Source organism: Muscardinus avellanarius (genome assembly GCF_963383645.1).
Source record: "Muscardinus avellanarius genome assembly, chromosome: 12".
In the NCBI taxonomy this organism is placed as follows: domain Eukaryota; kingdom Metazoa; phylum Chordata; class Mammalia; order Rodentia; family Gliridae; genus Muscardinus; species Muscardinus avellanarius.
The window spans coordinates 96,156,643-96,177,166 of NC_137798.1; the positions used below are offsets into that span (position 1 = coordinate 96,156,643).

At 43.7% G+C, this 20,524-nt stretch overlaps 1 protein-coding gene across 2 annotated transcripts in view; it reads left to right on the forward strand.

The window, feature by feature from the left end:
- Positions 1–8,253: 8,253 nt before the first annotated feature.
- GOLGA5 (golgin A5) overlaps positions 8,254–20,524 on the forward strand; it is a gene marked incomplete at both ends in the record, with an annotated part of 38,675 nt that continues 26,404 nt past the window's right edge. Inside the window, 5 exons of one of the 2 annotated variants that reach the window (XM_080706780.1) lie at positions 8,254–8,782; positions 13,607–13,834; positions 16,478–16,697; positions 17,832–17,955; positions 20,026–20,229. In XM_080706780.1, coding sequence (XP_080562906.1) covers positions 8,254–8,782; positions 13,607–13,834; positions 16,478–16,697; positions 17,832–17,955; positions 20,026–20,229 — 1,305 coding nt within the window. The remainder of the gene's footprint in view (positions 8,783–13,606; positions 13,835–16,477; positions 16,698–17,831; positions 17,956–20,025; positions 20,230–20,524) is intronic. The other variant, XM_080706781.1, reaches the window with a different exon arrangement.

Sequence of the window (20,524 nt, forward strand, 5' to 3'; positions counted from 1 at the left end):
ATGTCCTCCGTCACCCAGCACTGCAAAAACAAAAACAAAAAATCAGATGTCTTGGGGCTTGGCATGGTGGCACACGCTTGTAATCCCAACACTTGGGAGGCTGAGACAGGAGAATCATGATTCGTGGACAGCCTCAGCTACTTAGTGAGGCCCTTTGCAACTCAATGAGACCTTGTTTCAAAATGAAGAATAAAAAATAAGGCTGGGGTGTAGCTTGGAGGTAGAATATCCCTGGGTTCCATCTCTAGTACTGCAAAACAAAAACAAAAACAAAAACAAAAACAAAACAACAAAAAAACAAAACAAAACAAAAAAAAAAACAGATGTGTTGGGGAACCATTCAAAACTCAATTTCCAAGATTACCCTGGTATTTAAATCCCTGGGTCTTCTTGTTCCTCCTCTGTACCTGTACAAGGCTTCATGTTCAGTCAGGGATGAGACCATTAGGGCTCTGGCACACCGTCTTCTAACCACCAGTATATGCTGTGGGCCGGGGCGATCTCATTATCTGGATCTCTAGCCCAGCTCCCAAAAGACCTGATAGTCGGTTGTTCAGCCAACCATATTACAACCCAGGTTGCTATGGTTTTAGAGTTTTCATCTGAGCCTCCCTCTTGGCCATGGAGCTTTCCTGGCTCCGTTTGTCATTAAGACAGTCCCTCCTGCAGCAAAAAAAAAAAAAAAAAAAAAAAAAGGTCTGGTTTTTGCAGTTTACCCAAATCCGTTTACCCAGCCCTGATCAAACTATCGCAGAGATAGGGGAGAGGAATTGGAAATTCTCCCTAGGGTTAAAATGTCACTAATTCATACTGTTCTTATGAAGGGTTTAGTAGTTTTTCTTGAATAACTGCTTTTTTTCGGTACTGAGGATGGAACCCAGGGGCATTTTATTCCCAAGCTATATCCCCCAGGCCTATTTTTTATTCTTGATTTTGAAACAGGTTCTCACTAAGCCGAGGGCCTCACTAAGTAGCTGAGGCTGGCTGAAAAACCGTGATCCTCCTGTCTCAGCCTTCGAATAACTGCTTCTTAATTTTGTTAAGTCTGTAGTCAGTTTCCAGAGAATTAAAATGGTTGTCAAGTTTTATCATTCTTTTTGGGGAGAGGATTGTTTTTGTATGTGTGGTATTAGGGATTAAACTCAGGGGCATTCTATCTTCAAGCTACACCTCCAGCCCTATTTTTATTTTTTATTTTGAAACAGGGTTCACTAAGTCGAGGGGGGCCTGAGTAGCTGAGGCTGGCCTTGAACCTGTGGTCCTCCTGTCTTAGCCTCCCAAGTACAGGGATTTCAAGCTCAGCTTGGGAGAGGATTTTTGCTAAACTCTCTACTCTGCCATTCCAAAAGTCACAATACAGCTCTGATTTCTTAAAACTTCCATCCCTACATTTTACTCGGAATTTCAACTTCCCAGCATGGTGGCACATGCCAGTAATCCCAGTACTTGGGAGGCTGAGAGGAGGATTGCAGTGTCAATGACTTAGCAAGGCCCTTCGCAACTTACATGGACTTAAAAAAATAAAAAACTGAGAGGTACCAAAACAGTTTTTGTACCTTCCCTATCCTCTGGAGCAGATTAGCTTGGTTGCACCAGAGGCACCCTCTCCCCTTTCCTTCTCTAAAAGTTAGTATCTCTGGTGGCATGGGACAGGGTAGAGAAAAGGGCAAATTTTCTTATTCACTGGACAAGGTTGTGGCCTCTCTGGGATGGGTGTGCTGTTTCTCTGGCTAATCCTGCTTGGACCTAACGACTTTGGAGAAAGTGAGGTAAAGGGAGTCTTTGTGGAAATTCTTAACTGGTCAGAAGATATGTTAGAAGAGTTTTATAGCCGGGCGTGGTGGCGCACGCTTGTAATCCCCGCGCTTGGGAGGCGGAGACAGGAGGATCGCGCAGGTTCGAAGCCAGCTGTGCTGGCGTAAGAGACCCTGTTTCAAAAATATAAAAAATAGGTGTGGGAGTGTAGCCCGGAGGAAGAAGGGCTTCCAGGAACCCCAATACCACCAAAAAAAAAAAAAAGAAGAGTTTTATATTAAGGAGGAAGAAATATTAATTTTAAGGTTTCTTCCCTTTGGTGGTACAGGGGACGGAACCCAGGGGCTTTCTACCGCCAGGCTATACTCCCAGACCTATTTTATATTTTATTTGGAAACAGAGTCTCACTAAGTTGCTGAAAGCCTCATTAACTAAGTAGCTGAGGCTGGCTTTAAACCTGTGCGATCCTCCTGTCTCAGCCTCCTAAGCGCAGGGATTACAAGCATGCACCACCATGCCCAGCCTAATTTTAAGTTCTTAAAAATTACCTCCAAAATATAAAAATAATTCTTCATGTCTATTCTTTCTTTGGGGTGTCTTAAATTAGCAGCAGTCAAGCCAAGCGTGGAGGTGCATGCTTGTAATCCCAGCATTTGGGAGGCTGAGACAGGAGAATCCAGGTTCGCGGCCAGCCTCTGCTATTTAGTGAGGCCCTTTACAACTCAGTGAGAACCTGCTTCAAAATACAGAATAAAAACTAGGGATAGGGGTGTAGCTTGGAGGTAGAATGCCCCTGGGTTCCATCCCCAGTACTGCAAAAAATAAAATAAATTAATAAAATAAAGGATAAAAAATCGGGTCGTGTGGGGCATGGTTGGCGCATCCCTGCTCTTGGGAGGCTGAGACAGGAGGATCGCACAGGTTCAAAGCCAGCCTCAGCTACTTAGTTAGGCTTTCAGCAACCCTGTTTCCAAATAAAGTATAAAATAGGTCTGGAAGTATAGCCTGGAGGTAGAAAGCCTCTGGATTCCACCCCTACTATCACACACACACACACACACACACACACACACACACACACACACACACACACAGGGTCGGGGGTATAGCTTGGAGATAGAATGCCTCTGGGTTCAATCCCCTCCAGAAAAAAAATTATTGAAACAGTCTTTATTGGGGGTCCTTTCCTCTTTCCTTTCTATCCTTTAAGTTTCAGCTGACGGATCTGATTTAAAATGCTCCCTCGACTCTCATCAGTATTTCCTGCCTCCTGGTCACTATGGCTCTAGCAAGGCCCTTAAAACAGTCTTGCGCATTCATTGGTTTATATATCTGTCTCCCGCACAGCCTCCGGCGCCCTGTTGGCCCGCGCGTAGGCCACGCCCACTTGAGGGCGTGACTTACAATGTTGTGCTGGCCGCGTGTAGGCGTCTTCCGGAAGCGACTACGTCACACGCACGCAGGCACGGCCGCGGCCGGCGGGAGAGGGCGTGGCCACGCGCGAGGCCCCCGCTGCCGCCGCCGCCGCCGCCTGAGTCGCCTGCTAGTGCCGGCCGCACTGGGCTCCCCCCCTCGCAGGCAGCTCGGAGGCCACTCTGTTTTGGGGTCCTCGCGCCTTTCCACGTCTCCCGGAAGACGTAGCCGGCGACGGCGCGTCGGGAAGGAGCTTTACCAGCCCGAGTCCTCTGCGGGCCGGCTGCCGAGGGGGCCGGGCCCCGGAGGGCGACGAGGCCGCGGCGCCGCGCTCCGGCGTCCTCAGGTGAGGCGGCGGCGAGCGCCGGTGGACCGGCCGCCTCGGTCGGGGCGTTAGCGGCCCTGGGCGCCGGCCCCTCCGCGGAGACCTGCTGTCTCCCTCCGGCGGCCCGCGCTCGCCGGGGCCAGCTCAGGGCTGGGGAACCGGGGAGACTCCCCTAGAGCGTCCGCCGGCTCGTCCATCCCTCCCTGCCCGGCCGCTGCCCGCTCAGAGGCTGCCCGCGGTGGGGAGCGCAGCGGGGTCTGTCCGCACCCCTGCGGTTCGCGGACTGGCGGAGCCCCTGGGCCTGACGGAGGCCAGCCTCACTCCCCCGGCCTCCCTTCCTCCAGACAGGCCCTGCCATCCAGTCTGCGGACTCGGTCCCGGGCGGCGTTGGAGGAGTTACTGAGGCTCTAAACCTCTGAGGTCCGCTGGCGCTGGTGGTCAGTGCCCTGGGCCCAGCTTACTGTTTGTTTAATTAGGTCATCAACGTTAAGGTTCATGTGTGTTTTTAATGCCCTATTAAATTGAAAATGAGAGACAGGCTCTAGGGAGCTAATAAGTGTGTTTTGGTTGTTTTATTAGGGGAAGTCATTTGCACCCAGTCCCCAACAGCGTTTACTTTATATTAGTACTTAACGCCTGCATGGGCTTTTATATGCCAGAAAGTATTTCATCTTGATTTTCGTTTTATTTCACACAGACTAAAATACACAGACACATAATAGTCTTTTTTTTTTTTTTTTTTGGTGGCACTGGGGATGGAACCCAGAGGCTTTCTACCTCCAGGCTACACTCTCAGACCTATTTTATACTTTATTTGGAAACAGGGTTTTACTAAGTTTCTGAGAGCCTCACTAAGTAGCTGAGGCTGGCTTCGAACCTGCGTGATCCTCCTGTCTCAGCCTCCCAAGCGCTGGGATTACAAGCTTGCGCCACCGAACCCAGCAAGAGTCACATATTTTAAAGAGCATGTTTTATTTTATTTTATTATTTTTTAAAATTTGTGCGGTACTGGGGGTGGAACCCAAAGGCTCTCTACCTCCAGGCTATACTCCAAAACCTATTTTTGGAAACAGGGTCTCACTAAGTTACTGAGAGCCTCACTAAGTAGCTGAGGCTGGCTTGGAACCTGTGTGATCCTCCTGTCTCAGCCTCCCAAGCGCGGGGATTACAAGCGTGCGCCACCACGCCGGCTAGAGAGCATGTTTTAGATTCCTGATGAGGTTTTGAGAGGCAGGAGTTAAAAGATGGGTTTGGCATTAGGCTGACATGCCATTTAAAGCCTTTTTTTTTAAAAAAAAAAAAGGATATTGCCACTTACCACACCATGTTGTGAAAATTACATGTGATCATGTTTGCACAGCCTCTGGCACATGAAAATTCCATTTAGTAGTATTTATCAGTGCATGTATGTGTGTTAGATTCCGGGAACTGATTGGTGAGCATAACAGACATGGTGTTTATGCAACATCCCCCTCCCTCAACAGGAAGAGATAGGTGTTTAAAAAAGACACAAAATTATAAAGCATAAGGCCAAAGAAAGGGTGAGAACAGAGAGGGATAGTACCTAATGTATTTACTTATTTATTTTTCAGTACTGGGGATGCAGCCCAGGGGCATTCTTCCTGCAAGCTATACCCCTGTCCTATTTTTTATTCTTTATCGAGTTGCAAAGGGCTAAGTAGCTGAGGGTGGCCATCAACCCAGATCATCCTGTCTCAAGCGTCCCAAATGCTGAGATTACAAGCATGTCACCCTGCCCTGCTGATAGTTCCTAATTTAGATGGAAAGAAAGAGAACTCTGAAGTAGGTAACATTCCAGCAAAGAAGGAAAGAATGCTAACTTTGAAAGAGTTCTGGGCAAAAGGAATGATTTGCACATTCAAAAAGTGGTTGTTAGCCAGGCACGGGGGCACACGCTGGTAATCCCAGTACTTGGGATCCTGAGACAGCAGGTTCGCAGCCAACCTCAGCTACTTAAGCCCTCTGCAACTTAGACCCTGTTTCAAAATAAAGAATAAAAAATAGACCTTGAGATGGGGCTCAGAGATAGAATGCTCCTGGGTTCCATCCCCAGTTCTGCAAAAAATAAAATAAAAAATGGTTGTTGACCTTTTTATATTGCTGAGGATTAATTACTTAATCATTACCTTAATCTAGTATGGCATACCATAAATATTTAAATATAACTGGGCATGGTGTCGCACGAGTATGTGGGAGGCTGAGACAGGAGGATCACAGGTTTGGGGCCAGCCTCAGCTACTTAGTGAGACCCTGTTTCAAAATAAAGAATGAAAATTAGGGCTGAGGTGTAGCTCGGAGGTAGAATGCCCCTGGGTTCCATCCCCAGTACTGAAAAAAAAAAAAAAAAAGTATATATGCTGGATGGATGGTTATGCAATCACATTTCTTATACCAAACTTAGCATAATGGGCACATAATAGGTACTGAGTTTTTTTTGTTTTTTTTTCCCGGTACTGGGGATGGAACCCAGGGCCATTCTACCTCCGACCTACATCCCCAGCCCTATTTTTTAGTCTTTATTTTTTGAAACAGGGTCTCACTGAGTTTCAAAGGACCTCCTAAGTAGCTGAGGCTGGCTAAGAACCACGATCCTCCTTTCTCAGCCTGTTGAATGCTGGTATTACAAGTGTGCACCACCACGTCCGGCTAGGTGCTGAGTTTTTTAATTAGTAAATGTACTTAAGCATGTATGTGCACACCTGAATTACCCATAATAGTGACTTTTTTTTTTTTTTGGTGGTACTGGGGGTGGAACCCAGAGGCTTTCTACCTCCGGGCTATACTCCCAGACCTATTTTCTATTTTATTTGGAAACAGGGTCTCACTAAGTTGCTGAGAGCCTCACTAAGTAGCTGAGGCTGGCTTTGAACCTGCGCGATCCACCTGTCTCAGCCTCCCAAGCGTGGGGATTACAAGCGTGCGCCACCACGCCCAGCTGTGACTTGTTTAAACATTGATGATTTTGTATTAATTAGAAGAAATTTTGAAGTTTTAGCACTTTGAAACAAACTTTAGAGTTTTTATTTGGTTGTACTGGAACTCATAGCAAAGTACTACAGAATGGGTGGCTTGAACAGTAGAACTTAATTTTCTCACAATCCTGAAATCCAGATCAAAGTGTTGGCAGGGTTGGTTTCTTCTCATGCATCTCTCTTGGATTGCTGATGGCCACCTTTTCCATGTGTCTTTAGGAATTTGTGTCCAGATTCCTTATAAGAACACCAAATTATTGAATTAGGGCCCACCTTGACTCATTTCAATTTAATTACTTCTTTAAAGACACTTTCTCCAAAAACAGTTACACTCTGAGGTCTGGGCATTTGGACTTCAGTATATGTATGGAGGGGGCACAATTCAGCCTACAACAGCTGCTTTTGCTAAATAAAATTCCCTTTATTGGAATAATAATAAAGAAGCCGGGTGTGGTGGTGCAGGCTTACAATCCTAGTACTTGGGAGGCTGAGACAGGAGGATTGAAGGTTTATGGCCAGCCTCAGCTACTTAGTGAGGCCATCTGCAACTTGTGAGACCATGTGTCAAAATAAGGAATAAAAAATAGGGCTAGGAGCTGGGGATGGTGGCACACATGCTTGTAATCCCGCTACTTGGGAGGCTGAGACAGATGGATTTTAAGGTTCGTGGCCAGCCTCAGCTAAGCCTTCCACAACCCAGTCGTGTCACATGCTTTATTGTGGTTCACAGATAGCCTCAGCTATGTAGGGAGGCCCTTGCAACCTAGTGAGACCTTGTTTCAAAATAAAGAATAAAAAATAGGGCTGAGGGTATAGCTCAGAGGTCAAATGCCCCTGGTTTCCACCCCCAGTACCATACACACACACACACACACACACAATTAGGGCTGAGGGTGTATCTCGGAGAATACTTCTGGGTTCCATCCCCAGCAATGCAAAAAAAGAAAAAAGAAAAAAAGAAAAGAAAGAATAAACAGGTAGTAGTAGTTGTTGTAATAATAGTAGTAGCTATTAAATAAGTGCTGTTGTGTGCTAAGCATTCTTTATTTTTTATTTTTCTGGTACTTGGGATGGAACCCAGGGGCATTCTACCCCTAAGCTATACCCTCAGCCCTATTTTTTATTCTTTATTTTGAAACAGGGTCTCAACTAAGTTGCAAAGGGCCTCATTAAGTAGCTGAGGCTGTCCTCGAACCTTGATCCTCCTGTCTTAGCCTCCAAATGCTGGGTTACAAGTGTGCGCCACCACGCCCAGCACTAAGCATTCTTCAAAGTACTTTTATGTATTTAATTTTAAGATTATTCTGAGCCAAGCATGGTGACATGTGCCTACAGTCCTTGCCTGGGGATGCTGAGACAAAAGGACTGCTTGAGTAGGAGTTCAAGGTCAGCTTGGGCAACCTAGCAAAATCCCATCTTAAAAACCAAACAAAAACATCCTGTAAGGTCAGTAGTTTATTCTCCCCATTTTCCAAATCAGGTTTCTCAGCTTTAGTAGCTTGCTCAGGGTTAACCGAGATAGTAAGAAACTGGGTTAAATAGCTGAGGCTGGCTTCGAACCTCTGCAATCCTCCTGTCTCAGCCTCCCAAGTGCAGGGATTACAAACGTGCACCACCACGCCCGGCTTAGAAACCGGGCTGTTTTCAACCCTGACTGCAAGAATGACTCCAGAGCCCAGTCTTAACTGTTACAATCTGCTGGTATGCCACACCAATCATTTCATGTTCTTTTTTCAGATTTACCAATAGGAGTATTCTCCTGTCATCATGTCTTGGTTTGCTGATCTTGCTGGAAAGGCAGAAGATCTTTTAAACCGAGTCGATCAAGGGGCTGCAACCGCTCTCAGTAGAAAGGAGACCACTAGCAGAAATACTGACTATCCTGAACTTCACCAGCAAAATGCAGACTTGACTTATCAGACGGGATCTAAAGCTAATTATATTTCTTCAGCAGCTGATAACATTCGAAATCAAAAAGCCACCATCTTAGCTGGCACTGCAAATGTGAAAGCAGGATCTAGGACACCAGGGGAGGCATCCCGGCCTGTGGAAAACACATCTGCTCCTAGGCCTTCATCTCAGTTTGTCCGAAGGAAAAAATCAGAACCTGATGATGAGCTGCTATTTGACTTTCTTAATAGTTCACAGAAGGAACCCACTGGGAAGGTGGAAATCAAGAAAGAAAAGGGCAAAGCACCTGTCGTCCCAACTTCTCGGACATCAGGTGTCAGTTCTGTGAACGCCAGTGGACCCACCATCAAAGTCACGGAAGGAAATTCTGGGAGCCAAGGCCACGGTAGTTCATCAGTCTTCCCTTTCTCTCAGAATTAAGCAAACTGGATATGTCATCATAGCTTAAGATGCTGTGATAGTATTTCTCACCCACTAATACAGGACCTATCCCTACTGCATGAGAGCAGACTCTGCAAATATGTGGTATGAATGATAAAGGCAACATTTAATGCTATGTGTTAATACTCAGTTACAGTAGGGATCTTTGAATGGTGTTTGTTGAGTAACTACCAAAACTGGTATCTAAAAAAACTGAGCCGGGCGTGGTGGCTCCTGCTTGTAATCCCAGCATTCGGGAGGCTGAGACCAGAGGATCACGGTTCGCAGGCAGCCTCAGCTACTTAGTGAGGCCCTTCGCAACTCAGTGAGACCCTGTTTCAAAATAAAGAATAAAAAATAGGGCTGGGGGTGTAGCTCAGAGGTAGAGTGAACCTGGGCAATCCCAAGTACTACAAAGATAAAAATAAAAACATCAGAAGGACTGGGTATAGCTCAGAGGTAGACTTCCTCTGATACATATGCCCCTGGGTTCCAACCTCAGACCCGCAAAAAAAAAAAAAAAAAAAAAAAAAATGTGTTAAATCTGATTCTCTAAGTATCTTAAGATAAAAAATTTCAAATCTGAAAGAAAATGTTTTAGATTTGAAGCTATCTCAGTTCTCTTAACTTTTGTTACAGCCAGGCATTGTGGTGCACACTTGTAATCCCAGCATTTGGGAGGCTGAGACAGGGGGATCTCAGTTTATGACAGCCTCATCTACTAAGTGAGGCTCCTTGCAACTCAGTGAGACACTGTTTCAAAATAAAGAATAAAAAATGGGGCTGGGGTGTAGCTTGGCGGTAAAATGTCCCTGGATACCATCCCCACCTCAAAACAAATTTTTGTTACTGAGAGTATAAAAGTGACAAGAAACTGTACTTCACACATATACTGTTTTGAGGGGGAGGATTGTGTGTTTTCCTCCATTATCTTGCAGAAGTAAAGCTGAAAGACTGAACTTTGATTCAATTCAAAGCCCTAGCTTTTTATTCTTTTATTTTTATATGTGTTATATATATATATTTTGTATGTATTATGTATTTTTTTTTTTTTTTTTTTTTTGGTGGTACTGGGGGTGGAACCCAGAGGCTTTCTACCTCTAGGCTATACTCCCGGACCTATTTTATATTTTATTTGGAAACAGGGTCTCACTAAGTTGCTGAGAGCCTCACTAAGAAGCTCAGGCTGGCTTTGAACCTGTGCAATCCTCCTGTCTCAGCCTCCCAAGCGCGGGGATTATAAGCGTGCGCCACCACGCCCGGCTATATGTATTATGCATTTTAAAAATTATGTTTAAGTCCTAAATACATTCTAATTTTAATTATGATTTTTCTGTGGCCCTTGAGTTATTTTAAAAATCTTTTCCTTAATTCCAAACATGAGATTTTTTTCCTGGTTTTAAATTAAGATTTCTAGCTTAATTGCATTAAAGTCTATATTATAGTAATTCTTTGAATTTTAAGATTAATGTCTCATTAAGTCAGTTTTTAAATGTACTCTATACTTAGATGCTATATTTGTCTACATATTTAATTCATGTTTTGGTATGTCATATATATTTATATATAATACAGATAGGTCCTTGCATTATGTTTGTAAACTTTAAATGTGTAAATTATGCTTTCATATATTCATCTTTGACCTACTGTTTTGCTTGCTTGATCTAATGACTGACAATTTTTATATGAAATATATAATGGCCCTTTTAGCACTCCATTTTTATATTTTTACATTTGTTTTATTTTATTTTTGCAGTACTGGGGATTGAACCCAGAGGCATTCTACCTCTGAGCTATACCCTCAGCCCAATTTGTTGCAGAGGGCTTCACTAAGTAGCTAAGGCTGGCCTCGAACCTGCGGTCCTCCTGTCTCAGCCTCCCATGTAGTGGGATTACAGGCGTGTGCCACCATGGCTGGCAACACTTTTTTTTTGGGGGGGTGGTACTGAGGATGGAATCCAGAGGGCATTTTACCTCCAAGCTACACCCTCAGCTCTATTTTTTTTTTCCCCCCCAGTTCTAGGGAAGGAACTCAGGAGCATTTACCTCTGAACTATAGCCCCAGCCCTTTTTTTATTTTGAAACAGGGTCTCACTGACTTGCAAAGAGCCTCAACCACAATCCTCCTGTCTCACCCTTCCAAATGCTGCGATTACAAGCATGTGCCACCACGTCTGGCCCTAGCCCTATTTTTTATTCTTTATTTTGAAACAGGGTCTCGCTGAGTTGCAAAGGGCCTCACTAAGTACCTGAGGCCATCTGCGAACCTCCATCCCACTGTCTCAGCCTCCCAAATGCTGGGATTACAAGTGTGTGCCACCATGCCTGAGGGCTCACTCCCAGGGGCATTCCACCTGCGAGCAACACCCCTGCCCTATTTTTTTTTTTTTTATTCTTTATTTTGAAACAGGTTCTCATTGAGTTGCAAAGGGCCTCAATAAGTAGTTGAGGCTGTGTGCGAACCTTGATCCTCCTGTCTCAGCCTTCCAGATGCTGGGATTACAAGCGCGCACCCCCACGCCCGGCTCACTCTTGTTTTTTTTTTTTTTTTTTTTTGGTGGTACTGGGGTTCCTGGAAGCCCTTCTACCTCTGGGCTACACTCCCAGACCTATTTTCTGTATTTTTGAAACAGGGTCTCTTAAACCAGCGCGGCTGGCCTCGATCCTCCTGCCTCTGCCTCCCAAGCACAGGAATTACAAGCGTGTGCCACCACGCCCGGCTTCACTCTTGTTTTTAAATCATCTTTGTCGCTGGGCGTGGTGGCGCACACTTGGAGACAGGAGGATCTCCGCTGGTTTGGAGCCAGCCTCACTGGCTTAAGAGACCCTGTTTCCAAATAAAAAATATAAAATAGGTCTGGGAGTGTAGCCTGAAGGTAGAAGGGCTTCCAGAAACCCCAGTACCACCAATAAATAAATAAATAAATAAATAAATAAATAATCTTTGTCTCTATGCATTCCCTACCCTATTTGATAATTAATTTTTATTTTTTTTAATTAAGTAAAATTAGCCAGGCGTGGTGGCGCACGCTTGTAATCCCAGCATTCGGGAGGCTGAGACCGGAGGATCGCGGTTCGCGGACAGCCTCAGCTACTTAGTGAGGCCCTCTGCAACTCAGCTCGGAGGTCGAATGCCCCTGGGTTCCATCTCCAGACCAGCAAAAAAAAAAAAAAAAAATTAAGTAAAATTCACATACATTGAAATGCACCCAAATCTTAGCTATTCAGGCAAATAGTATACTCATGTAACCCACAGTTTTATCATGATAAAGATTTGTTTGCCCTCGCGTTCCTTTCCAGTTACTCTCCCTAGCCCATTCCTAAAAGCATGCACTGTGGTGGTTTTCTCACTCTAGTTTTTGCTTGTTCTGAAGCTTCGTGTGTTTGGACACAAACTGTACGTGCACTTTTCAGTCTGACCTCATACTCAACTGTTCATGATTTTCACTCATGTGCTTTTTTTTTTTTTTTTTTTTTTTGGTGGTACTGGGGTTCCTGGAAGCCCTTCTACCTCCGGGCTACACTCCCAGACCTATTTTTATATTTTTTATTTGGAAACAGGGTCTCCTAAGCCAGCGCACGCGGCTGGCTTCGAACCTGCGCGATCCTCCTGTCTCCTCCTGTCCTCCTGCCTCCCAAGCACGGGGATTACAAACGTGCGCCACCACGCCCGGCTTACTCATGTGCTTTTAATTGTGTAGTATTATGCGGATACACTAGTCCAGTTTCCTTGGGGCACTGTGATTGCTTCCGGTTTTTGGTTCCTTAGAAAAGAATGCTCTGAAGATCTTTGTACTTACCTTTTTTGAGCAAATTTTTTCATTTCTCTTAATTAAATATCTAGGCGTGAAATTACTGGGTCAAACAATAGGTCCATATTTAATTTAAAAAGAAACAAACCTTTTTCCACAGTGGTTCTATAATTTTTTTTACTCTCAACTGGAAATGTGTGAGAGTTTCAGTTGCTCCAAATCCTGTAGTTTTTTTAATTGCAGTCATTCTAGCAGGTATGTGTTGGTTCTCCTTGTGTTTTTTTTTTTTTTTTTTTTTTTTGCGGGTTTGGGGATGGAACCCAGGGGCATTCGACCTCCGAGTTACACCCCCTGCCCTAGTTTTTAGTCTTTATTTTGAAACTGAGTCTCACTGAGTTGCAGAGGGCCTCACTGAGGAGCTGAGGCTGTCCGTGAACCGCGATCCTCCAGGTTTCAGCCTCCGGAATGCTGGGATTACAAGTGTGCGCCACCACGCCCAGCCTCTCCTTGTAATTCTAATTTGCATTTCCTTGATCACTAAAGGTATTGAGCACTTTTTCATGTACTTGGTTGTCTAACCTTGCAAAGAGTCAGGTCTTTTGCCCATATAGATATTGTTTTAGTCGCCGGGCGTGGTGGCGCACGCTTGTAATCCCCGCGCTTGGGAGGCGGAGACAGGAGGATCGCGCAGGTTCGAAGCCAGCCGCGCGCGCTGGCTTAAGAGACCCTGTTTCCAAATAAAAAAGTATAAAAAATAGGTCTGGGAGTGTAGCCCGGAGATAGAAGGGCTTCCAGGAACCCCAGTACCACCAAAAAAAAAAAAAAAAAAGATATTGTTTTAGTCACTTTTATCATTTAGATAGAGGTTTTTTTTTTTTTTTTTTCAGAATTGGGAAGTCTACTGAGAATTTCTAAGTATACTTGTGGGATTTTAGCTGTAGCAGTCAATTTGAGCCTAAAGGCATTGTACCAAATTAAGCTTCTAATGTGTTTATGTTGTCCATGCCAATGAATCATAATGTATTCTTTCTATGTAGAAGCTGCTAGTAATTCAGATGCTGGCCCGCAAGACCAGGAGGATTCTTCAAAGGAAAGTGCGCCATCAGACGCCACCTGCACCGATCAGAGCCCGGCACCCGGTGATGATGGCAAATCACATGAACTGTCGAATCTTCGCCTGGAGAACCAGCTGCTGAGGAATGAGGTGCAGTCTTTAAATCAGGAAATGGCCTCACTGCTTCAAAGATCCAAGGAAACTCAAGAAGGTAGGGCTTTATGTAAGTTGATTGGGATTAGGAATTTAAATTTCAAATGTAAACTAAAAGCTTTACATCCAGTTAGAGATGCTTTAGATGAGACTTGTAAAATGGTATCTTCATAGAAATGTAGGACCTAAATTTGGAAAATAGGACCCATCATCCTCCTACCAACCCCAAACACAGACTATTGCTAGTTTTAGTGGGGGAGTTGTTTTTTGTAGTAGGGATTGAACTCAGGAGCTTTCTACCTCTGAGATATACTCCCAGCCCTTTTTATTTTTTGTTTGGAAACGGGGTCTTGCTAGATTGTTGATAGTTATACTACATTGCTGAGGCTGGCCTCGGACCTGCAATATTCCTGTCTCATCCTTCCAAGTACTGTGATTAGAGGTGTGTACCATCACACTTAGCTTTGATGTTTTCTTTAGGAAATTAATTAATTTAAGAACTAATAGAAGCTGGGCGTGGCGGCGCACGCTTGTAATTCCAGCATTTGGGAGGCTGAGACTGGAGGATTGTGGTTTGCGGACAGCCTCAACTACTTAGTGAGGCCTTCTGCAACTTAGTGAGACCCTGTTTCAAAATAAAGAATAATAAAAGCTGGGCGTGGTGGCGCACGCTTGTAATCCCCGCGCTTGGGAGGCTGAGACAGGAGGATCACACAGGTTCGAAGCCAGCCTCAGCTACCTAGTGAGGCTTTCAGCAACTTAGTGAGACCCTGTTTCCAAATAAAATATAAAAAAAAGGTCTGGGAGTATAGCCCGGAGATAGAAAGCCTCTGGGTTCCACTCCCAGTACCACCAAAATAAAGAATAAAAAATAGGGCAGGGGGTGTAGCTTGGAGGTCAAATGCCCCTGGATTTTATCCCCAAAACCTGAAAAAAAAAAAAAAAAAAAAACCAAACTAATAGAAGCCAGGCATGGTGTTGCACACCTATAATCTCAGTACTTCGGAGACTGTACAGGAATATCATAGGTTCAGAGCCATCCTCAACAGCTTAACAAGACCCATTTCAAAGTGAAAAATAGAGTTGGGGATGTAGTGTGTAGGTAGAAAGCCCCTGTGTTCAAGCTCCAGTACCAAAAACAAAAGAAAAAAAAAAAAAAAAACAACTGACATGAACCAAACATCACCAATCATTTAGTTTGTCTGACTTATTTATGCTGAACATTTAAAGGGAACTGCTACATGAACTAAAGGTGGAATTAAACAAAATAATGAACAGTAGGAGGCAGGGTCACAGTATTGCAGCTCCAGGTGGCATAAATGTACATGGATTTCAGCTTAAATAGTTCTCTCACGAATTGTGCAGTAGGTGTTCCTGGAGTCTAAACCCCTCAAATTCCTAAAAACAATGAATAAAAAGGAAAAAACCTCATGACCAAGGAAGTGATGAAAAGATAAGAAAGTTACTCTGAGTTTAGCTGAAGAGAAGACAGAAGGGCAGGGGATGGCTGCCGCGGCTCCTGGGGCCAGGGAGGAGCGCGGGAGGAGCTTTGGCCAGGCATGGGGAGGCCCACGGAGTGAAAACCTTTGCTCTGCCCAAACTAATGTAGACACAAAAATAGAGCTTTTTTGAAACCCTGTAGAGTTTGCTTTAATATTTTAAAAACATATATATATTTTAATGGCAAACTGCAAATACAGATGGTATGCAGGGCATACTATTGTATTCTGAAATGGGGTACTACATTACTCTTTCTGCACCAGTTTTCTAGCTTAAAAAAAAATCTTCTTAGCCAGGCCTGGTGGCACACGCTTGTAATCCCAGCATTTGGGAGGCTAAGACCAGAGGATCACGGTTCGTGGACAGCCTAGTTACTTAGTGAGACCCTCCACAACTTAGAGAGAACCTGTTTCAAAATAAAGAATAAAAAGTAGGGCAGGGGTTGTAGCTCGGAAGTCCAGTGCCCATAGGTTCCATCCCCAGACCTGCCCCCCCCAAAAAAATCTTGCAGTAGTAACTGGAAGAAACAGTTTCTTTACTATTATTATCTTTGGGTTTTTAATTCCTTGTGTGTGCGTGCGTGTGTGTGTGTGCGTGCGTGCGTGCGTGCGTGCGTGTGTGTGTGTGTGTGTGAATTTCTTAGAGTTTGAACCCAAGGCCTTGAGCATGCTAGGCAGTGTTCTACCACTCAGCTACATCCTTAGCCCCGGTATACAGGATTTTTTGTTTTATTCTTCCTAGATTATACCTTTGATTTGCATTTCTTCTATTCTTTTATCTCTTTCTAGCAGAACTGTGTACATTCACTAACCATTTAATATATTACATATTTCATATAACATATGAAATATGTTATATATACATTTATTACATAATTCATATAACAACATATATTAATATGTTGTTAATATTACTATCTACTAGTGTTGGCTCTCAAAGGCTTTATGATATATATCCAGGAAAAAACAATATTGTAGTAGGAGCCAACTTCATGCCCCTTTCTTTTCTACTAACTGTACTGTAGGCATTAATGTTGGCCTTGAAAAATGGGTCTCCCATTTAGGGCCAGGAAAAAAAATGAAAATACCCGTAAGCTGCTAATTTTGGCAACAGATCCAGTGCTATCCGGACAAGAATCCATGTGTGCCATGAGAAAGATGTGTGTGGTTTTGCTAATACTGAGGAAATTCATTTTTTATAGAATTAAACACAGCAAGAGCAAGAGTTGACAGATGGAATGCTGACCATTCAAAGAGTGATCGACTAACTCGGGAGCTCCGCGCCCAGGTCGACGACCTCACTGAGGCAGTGGCTGCGAAGGATTCCCAGCTGGCCGTGCTGAAAGTGAGGCTCCAGGAGGCCGACCAGCTGCTGCGCTCCCGCACGGAGGCGCTGGAGGCCTTGCAGAGCGAAAAGTCGCGGTAGGGAGTCTATCCATGATGCTCAGTGGCTCATCCCATACCCGCAGTGGTGGACATTGCAGTATGGAGACTGGGCTTTTTAGCGATTTGCTAGATGGGAAACTTATTTTGGTGATGTTAGAAATGTGTATGATTACAATGGAGTCATTATTTGAACTATGAAATCTATCACTAGCAAATTCTGAATTTAAAAATGGAAGAGCAGGATGTCATTAATCTTTCCATTTATGGTATTTGCTTTTACTTGGAAGAAATACAGTTTGCATGCCATTAGAAAGGGAAAAGAAAGCCGGGCGTGGTGGCGCACGCTTGTAATCCCAGTGCTTGGGAGGCTGAGACAGGAGGGTTGTACAGGTTCGAAGCCAGCCTTGGCTATTTAGTGAGGCCTTCTTTCCAAATAAAGTATAAAATAGGTCTGGTAGTATAGCCCCTAGGTAGAAAGCCTCTGGGTTCCACCCCCAGTACCACAAAAAAAAAGAAAGAAAGAGAGAGAGAAAGAAAGAGAGAGAGAGAGAGAGAGAGAGAGAGAGAGAGAGAGAGAGAGAGAGAGAGAGAGAGAGAGACGGACACGGAGGGAGGGAGGGAGGGAAAAGAAGCCAGGTGTGGTGGTACTTGTAATAGGAGGCTGATACAGAAGGATTGTGGTTCTCGGACAGCCTCAGCTACTTAGTGAGGCCCTTTACAATTAATTGAGACCCTGTTCCTAAATAAAAAATAAAAAGTAGGGATGTAGCTCAGAGGTAGAATGTCCCTAGGTTCCATCCCCAGTACTGCAGGGAAAAAAAAAAGGTAAGTGAGTGAGTGTGTGTGTGTGTGTGTGTGTGTGTGTGTGTGTGTGCCTGTATGTGCACACATGTTCCTGGGGATTGAGCCCAGGGACATTCTACCTCTGAGCTGAACCCCTAGTCCTTTTTATTTATTTATTTTTTTAATTTTGAAACAGGGTCTCACTAAGTTGCAGAAGGCCTCACTAAGTTTCTGAAGCTGACCCTGAGCTTGCATTACTCCTGTCCCAGCCTCCCAAGTACTGGAATTACAAGTGTGTGCCACCACACCCAGCTCTATAGTTAGTCTTCTTCCTTTTCTCTTGAGCCCTGAGAAGTGCCCTGTGTCAGCTGATGTGTTCTCTTATAGCATAATGCAGGATCACAATGAGGGCAGCAGTCTACAGAATCAAGCTCTGCAGACTCTTCAGGAGAGACTGCACGAGGCGGACACCACGCTGAAGAGGGAGCAGGAGAGCTACAAACAAATGCAGGTTCGGAGGGGAGCGGCCAGCATTTCAGTGACACTTGCTGTTTCCTGACACATTTATTCTTTTTCTTTTTTTGTACTGGGGGTGGAACCCAGAGGCTTTCTACCTTCGGGCTATTCTCCCAGCCCTATTTTATATTTTATTTGAAAATAGGGTCTCACTAAGTTGCTGAGAGCCTCACTAAGTAGCTGAGGCTGGCTTTAAACCTGCACAATCCTCCTCAGCCTCCCAAGCGCAGGGATTACAAGCGTGCGCCACCATGCCTGGCTATGACACATTTATGCTTCAATAAAATTTAGTAGCGCATTTCAGAAAAATCTCTTTCTGTGACACAAAAGAGATACTTGAAAAGTTAGCTTGATCCTTGCTAAATTTATTTCATCGTATATCTGAGATACAATTAAAATAATTAGAGATATTAAAACAGCTAGTTAAAGATAGGATCATTTCTTCTCTTAATTTGGTTGTGCAATAACCATCACCATTATTTGAGTAAATGCTGATTTGGGGAATCTTGTTTATTTTTGTTTGTTTATTTAAGTCTTTTCCAATTCCAACTTGATCACATTTATTTTAAGGCAAAATTGCACATCATATTACTGACACGTTTACTTTTCCTTCTGTTTTTTTTTTTTTTTTTTTTTTTTTTTTCAGTATTGGGGATGGAACCCAGGGACATTCTTCCTTAAAACAGTATTCCCAGCCCTATTTTTAAGTTCTTTCTTTTGAAACAGGGTCTCACTGAGTTGCAAAGGGCCTCACTAAGTAGCTGAGGTTGTCTGCGAACCATGATCCTTCTGTCTCAGCCTCCCGAATGCTGAGATTACAAGTGTGCGCCACCATGCCAGCTCTACTGACACTTGTTAAATAGTTGTGTATCTAGCTCAGTCTCAGCCCTGTCTGCACGTTAGAGTCAAGTCTTCTGTGTCACATTTCCGATGCCCAGTTTCTACTCCCACAGAACCTGGTTTCATTGTGCAAGCAGGCTCGAGCATTGGCCACTTGTTTTTACAAGATCCACGGGTATGCCAGTGGGTGGTCAGGGTCTCAAACCCCTGCTCTGAGCCTTACCTCTTCCAATAGGTAGAAATAATCCAGCCTTGAAAGTAAATATTAGGTAATGTGTTTATGTTTTTGTTTTTAATTTTAAAAATATATTTTATTTAACAGTACATGTAGCACATAGTTTGAGGAACATTAATCTGAAAATCTTAAATCTGAAATGCTCCAATATCTGAAACTTGTGGAACACCATACCACAAGTGGAAAATTTTACACTGTGAAACTATCTTATGCACAAAATTACTTAAAATATTGTATAAAATTATATTTAGGCTATGTGTTTAAGGCATATATAAAACATAAATGACTTTCATGTTTACATTTGAGAGGGGGTCTCATCCTCAAGATGGTTTCAAAATCTGATAAAAAACTGAATTTTGAAACACTTCTGAGTCCCAGGCATTTTGGATAAGGGGTATTCAACTTATCATCTTAACATGCAGTAAATACTAAAAATTATTAACGAAATATTTTACATTATTTTTTTTTATTCTTTTTTGTGGTTCTAGGAATGGAACCCAGGGGCATTCTATCTCTAAGCTACACCTCCATCCCTATTTTTATTATTTATTTTGAAAGAGTCTCACTAAGTTGTGGAAGGCATAAGTAGCTGAGACTGGCCATGAACCTGCAATCCTCCTGTCTCAGCCTCCCAAGTACTGGGATCACAAGCATTCTCCACCACGCCCCAGCTGTTTTGCATACCTTTAGTACATGTTGTGTTTTACATTTAGAGCACAGAGTCTCACTAGCTTGATTACATTCTCATTACTTCCCAAGGCATCCTTGAACCTGTGATCCTCCTGTCTCAGCTCCCAAGTATCGGGATTACAGACATGCACCACTGTACCTGGGTAGAATTTCTGTTCTTCAGCTCTAACAAATTAAGAATTTTTTACTTTTTATTGTTAGTCTGAGCTAATAAATCCCATTAATACACCTGAATAAATGGCTATAAAAATATTTCAAAGCTAAATAATCTAATAAGTATAATATAAAAATTTATCACAGAGTGAGTTTGCTGCACGCCTTAACAAGATGGAAGTGGAACGCCAGAATTTGGCAGAAGCAGTTACTCTGGCAGAAAAAAAATACTCCGATGAGAAGAAAAGAGTTGATGAACTACAGCAGCAGGTCAAGCTATGCAAGTCGAACTTGGAGTCTTCTAAGCAAGAATTAATTGACTACAAGCAGAAAGCCTCTAGAATACTCCAGGTAAGCATGGGATGTACATGATGCATGTTGAGACATCGCAGTTAACCGGGACTCTGACACTCTTCGTAGACACTGGGAGATGGTCTGTTCTTGTTTGGCTGGATTGCTTTGCTCTACTTAGAAACTTTATGAAAACCATAAAATGCCTTTAAGAGTCTTTCACTCCCTCACTCAGAGCTTCTGCCCACTGCCTTGATCACTGCAGTGCTCTTTGGTGTTGCACAGCCATTGCCTTCTTCCTCGTTGATCCCCTGTTGAATTTTTCAGAGCAGTGGATTTAGGCTTCATCCAAGTC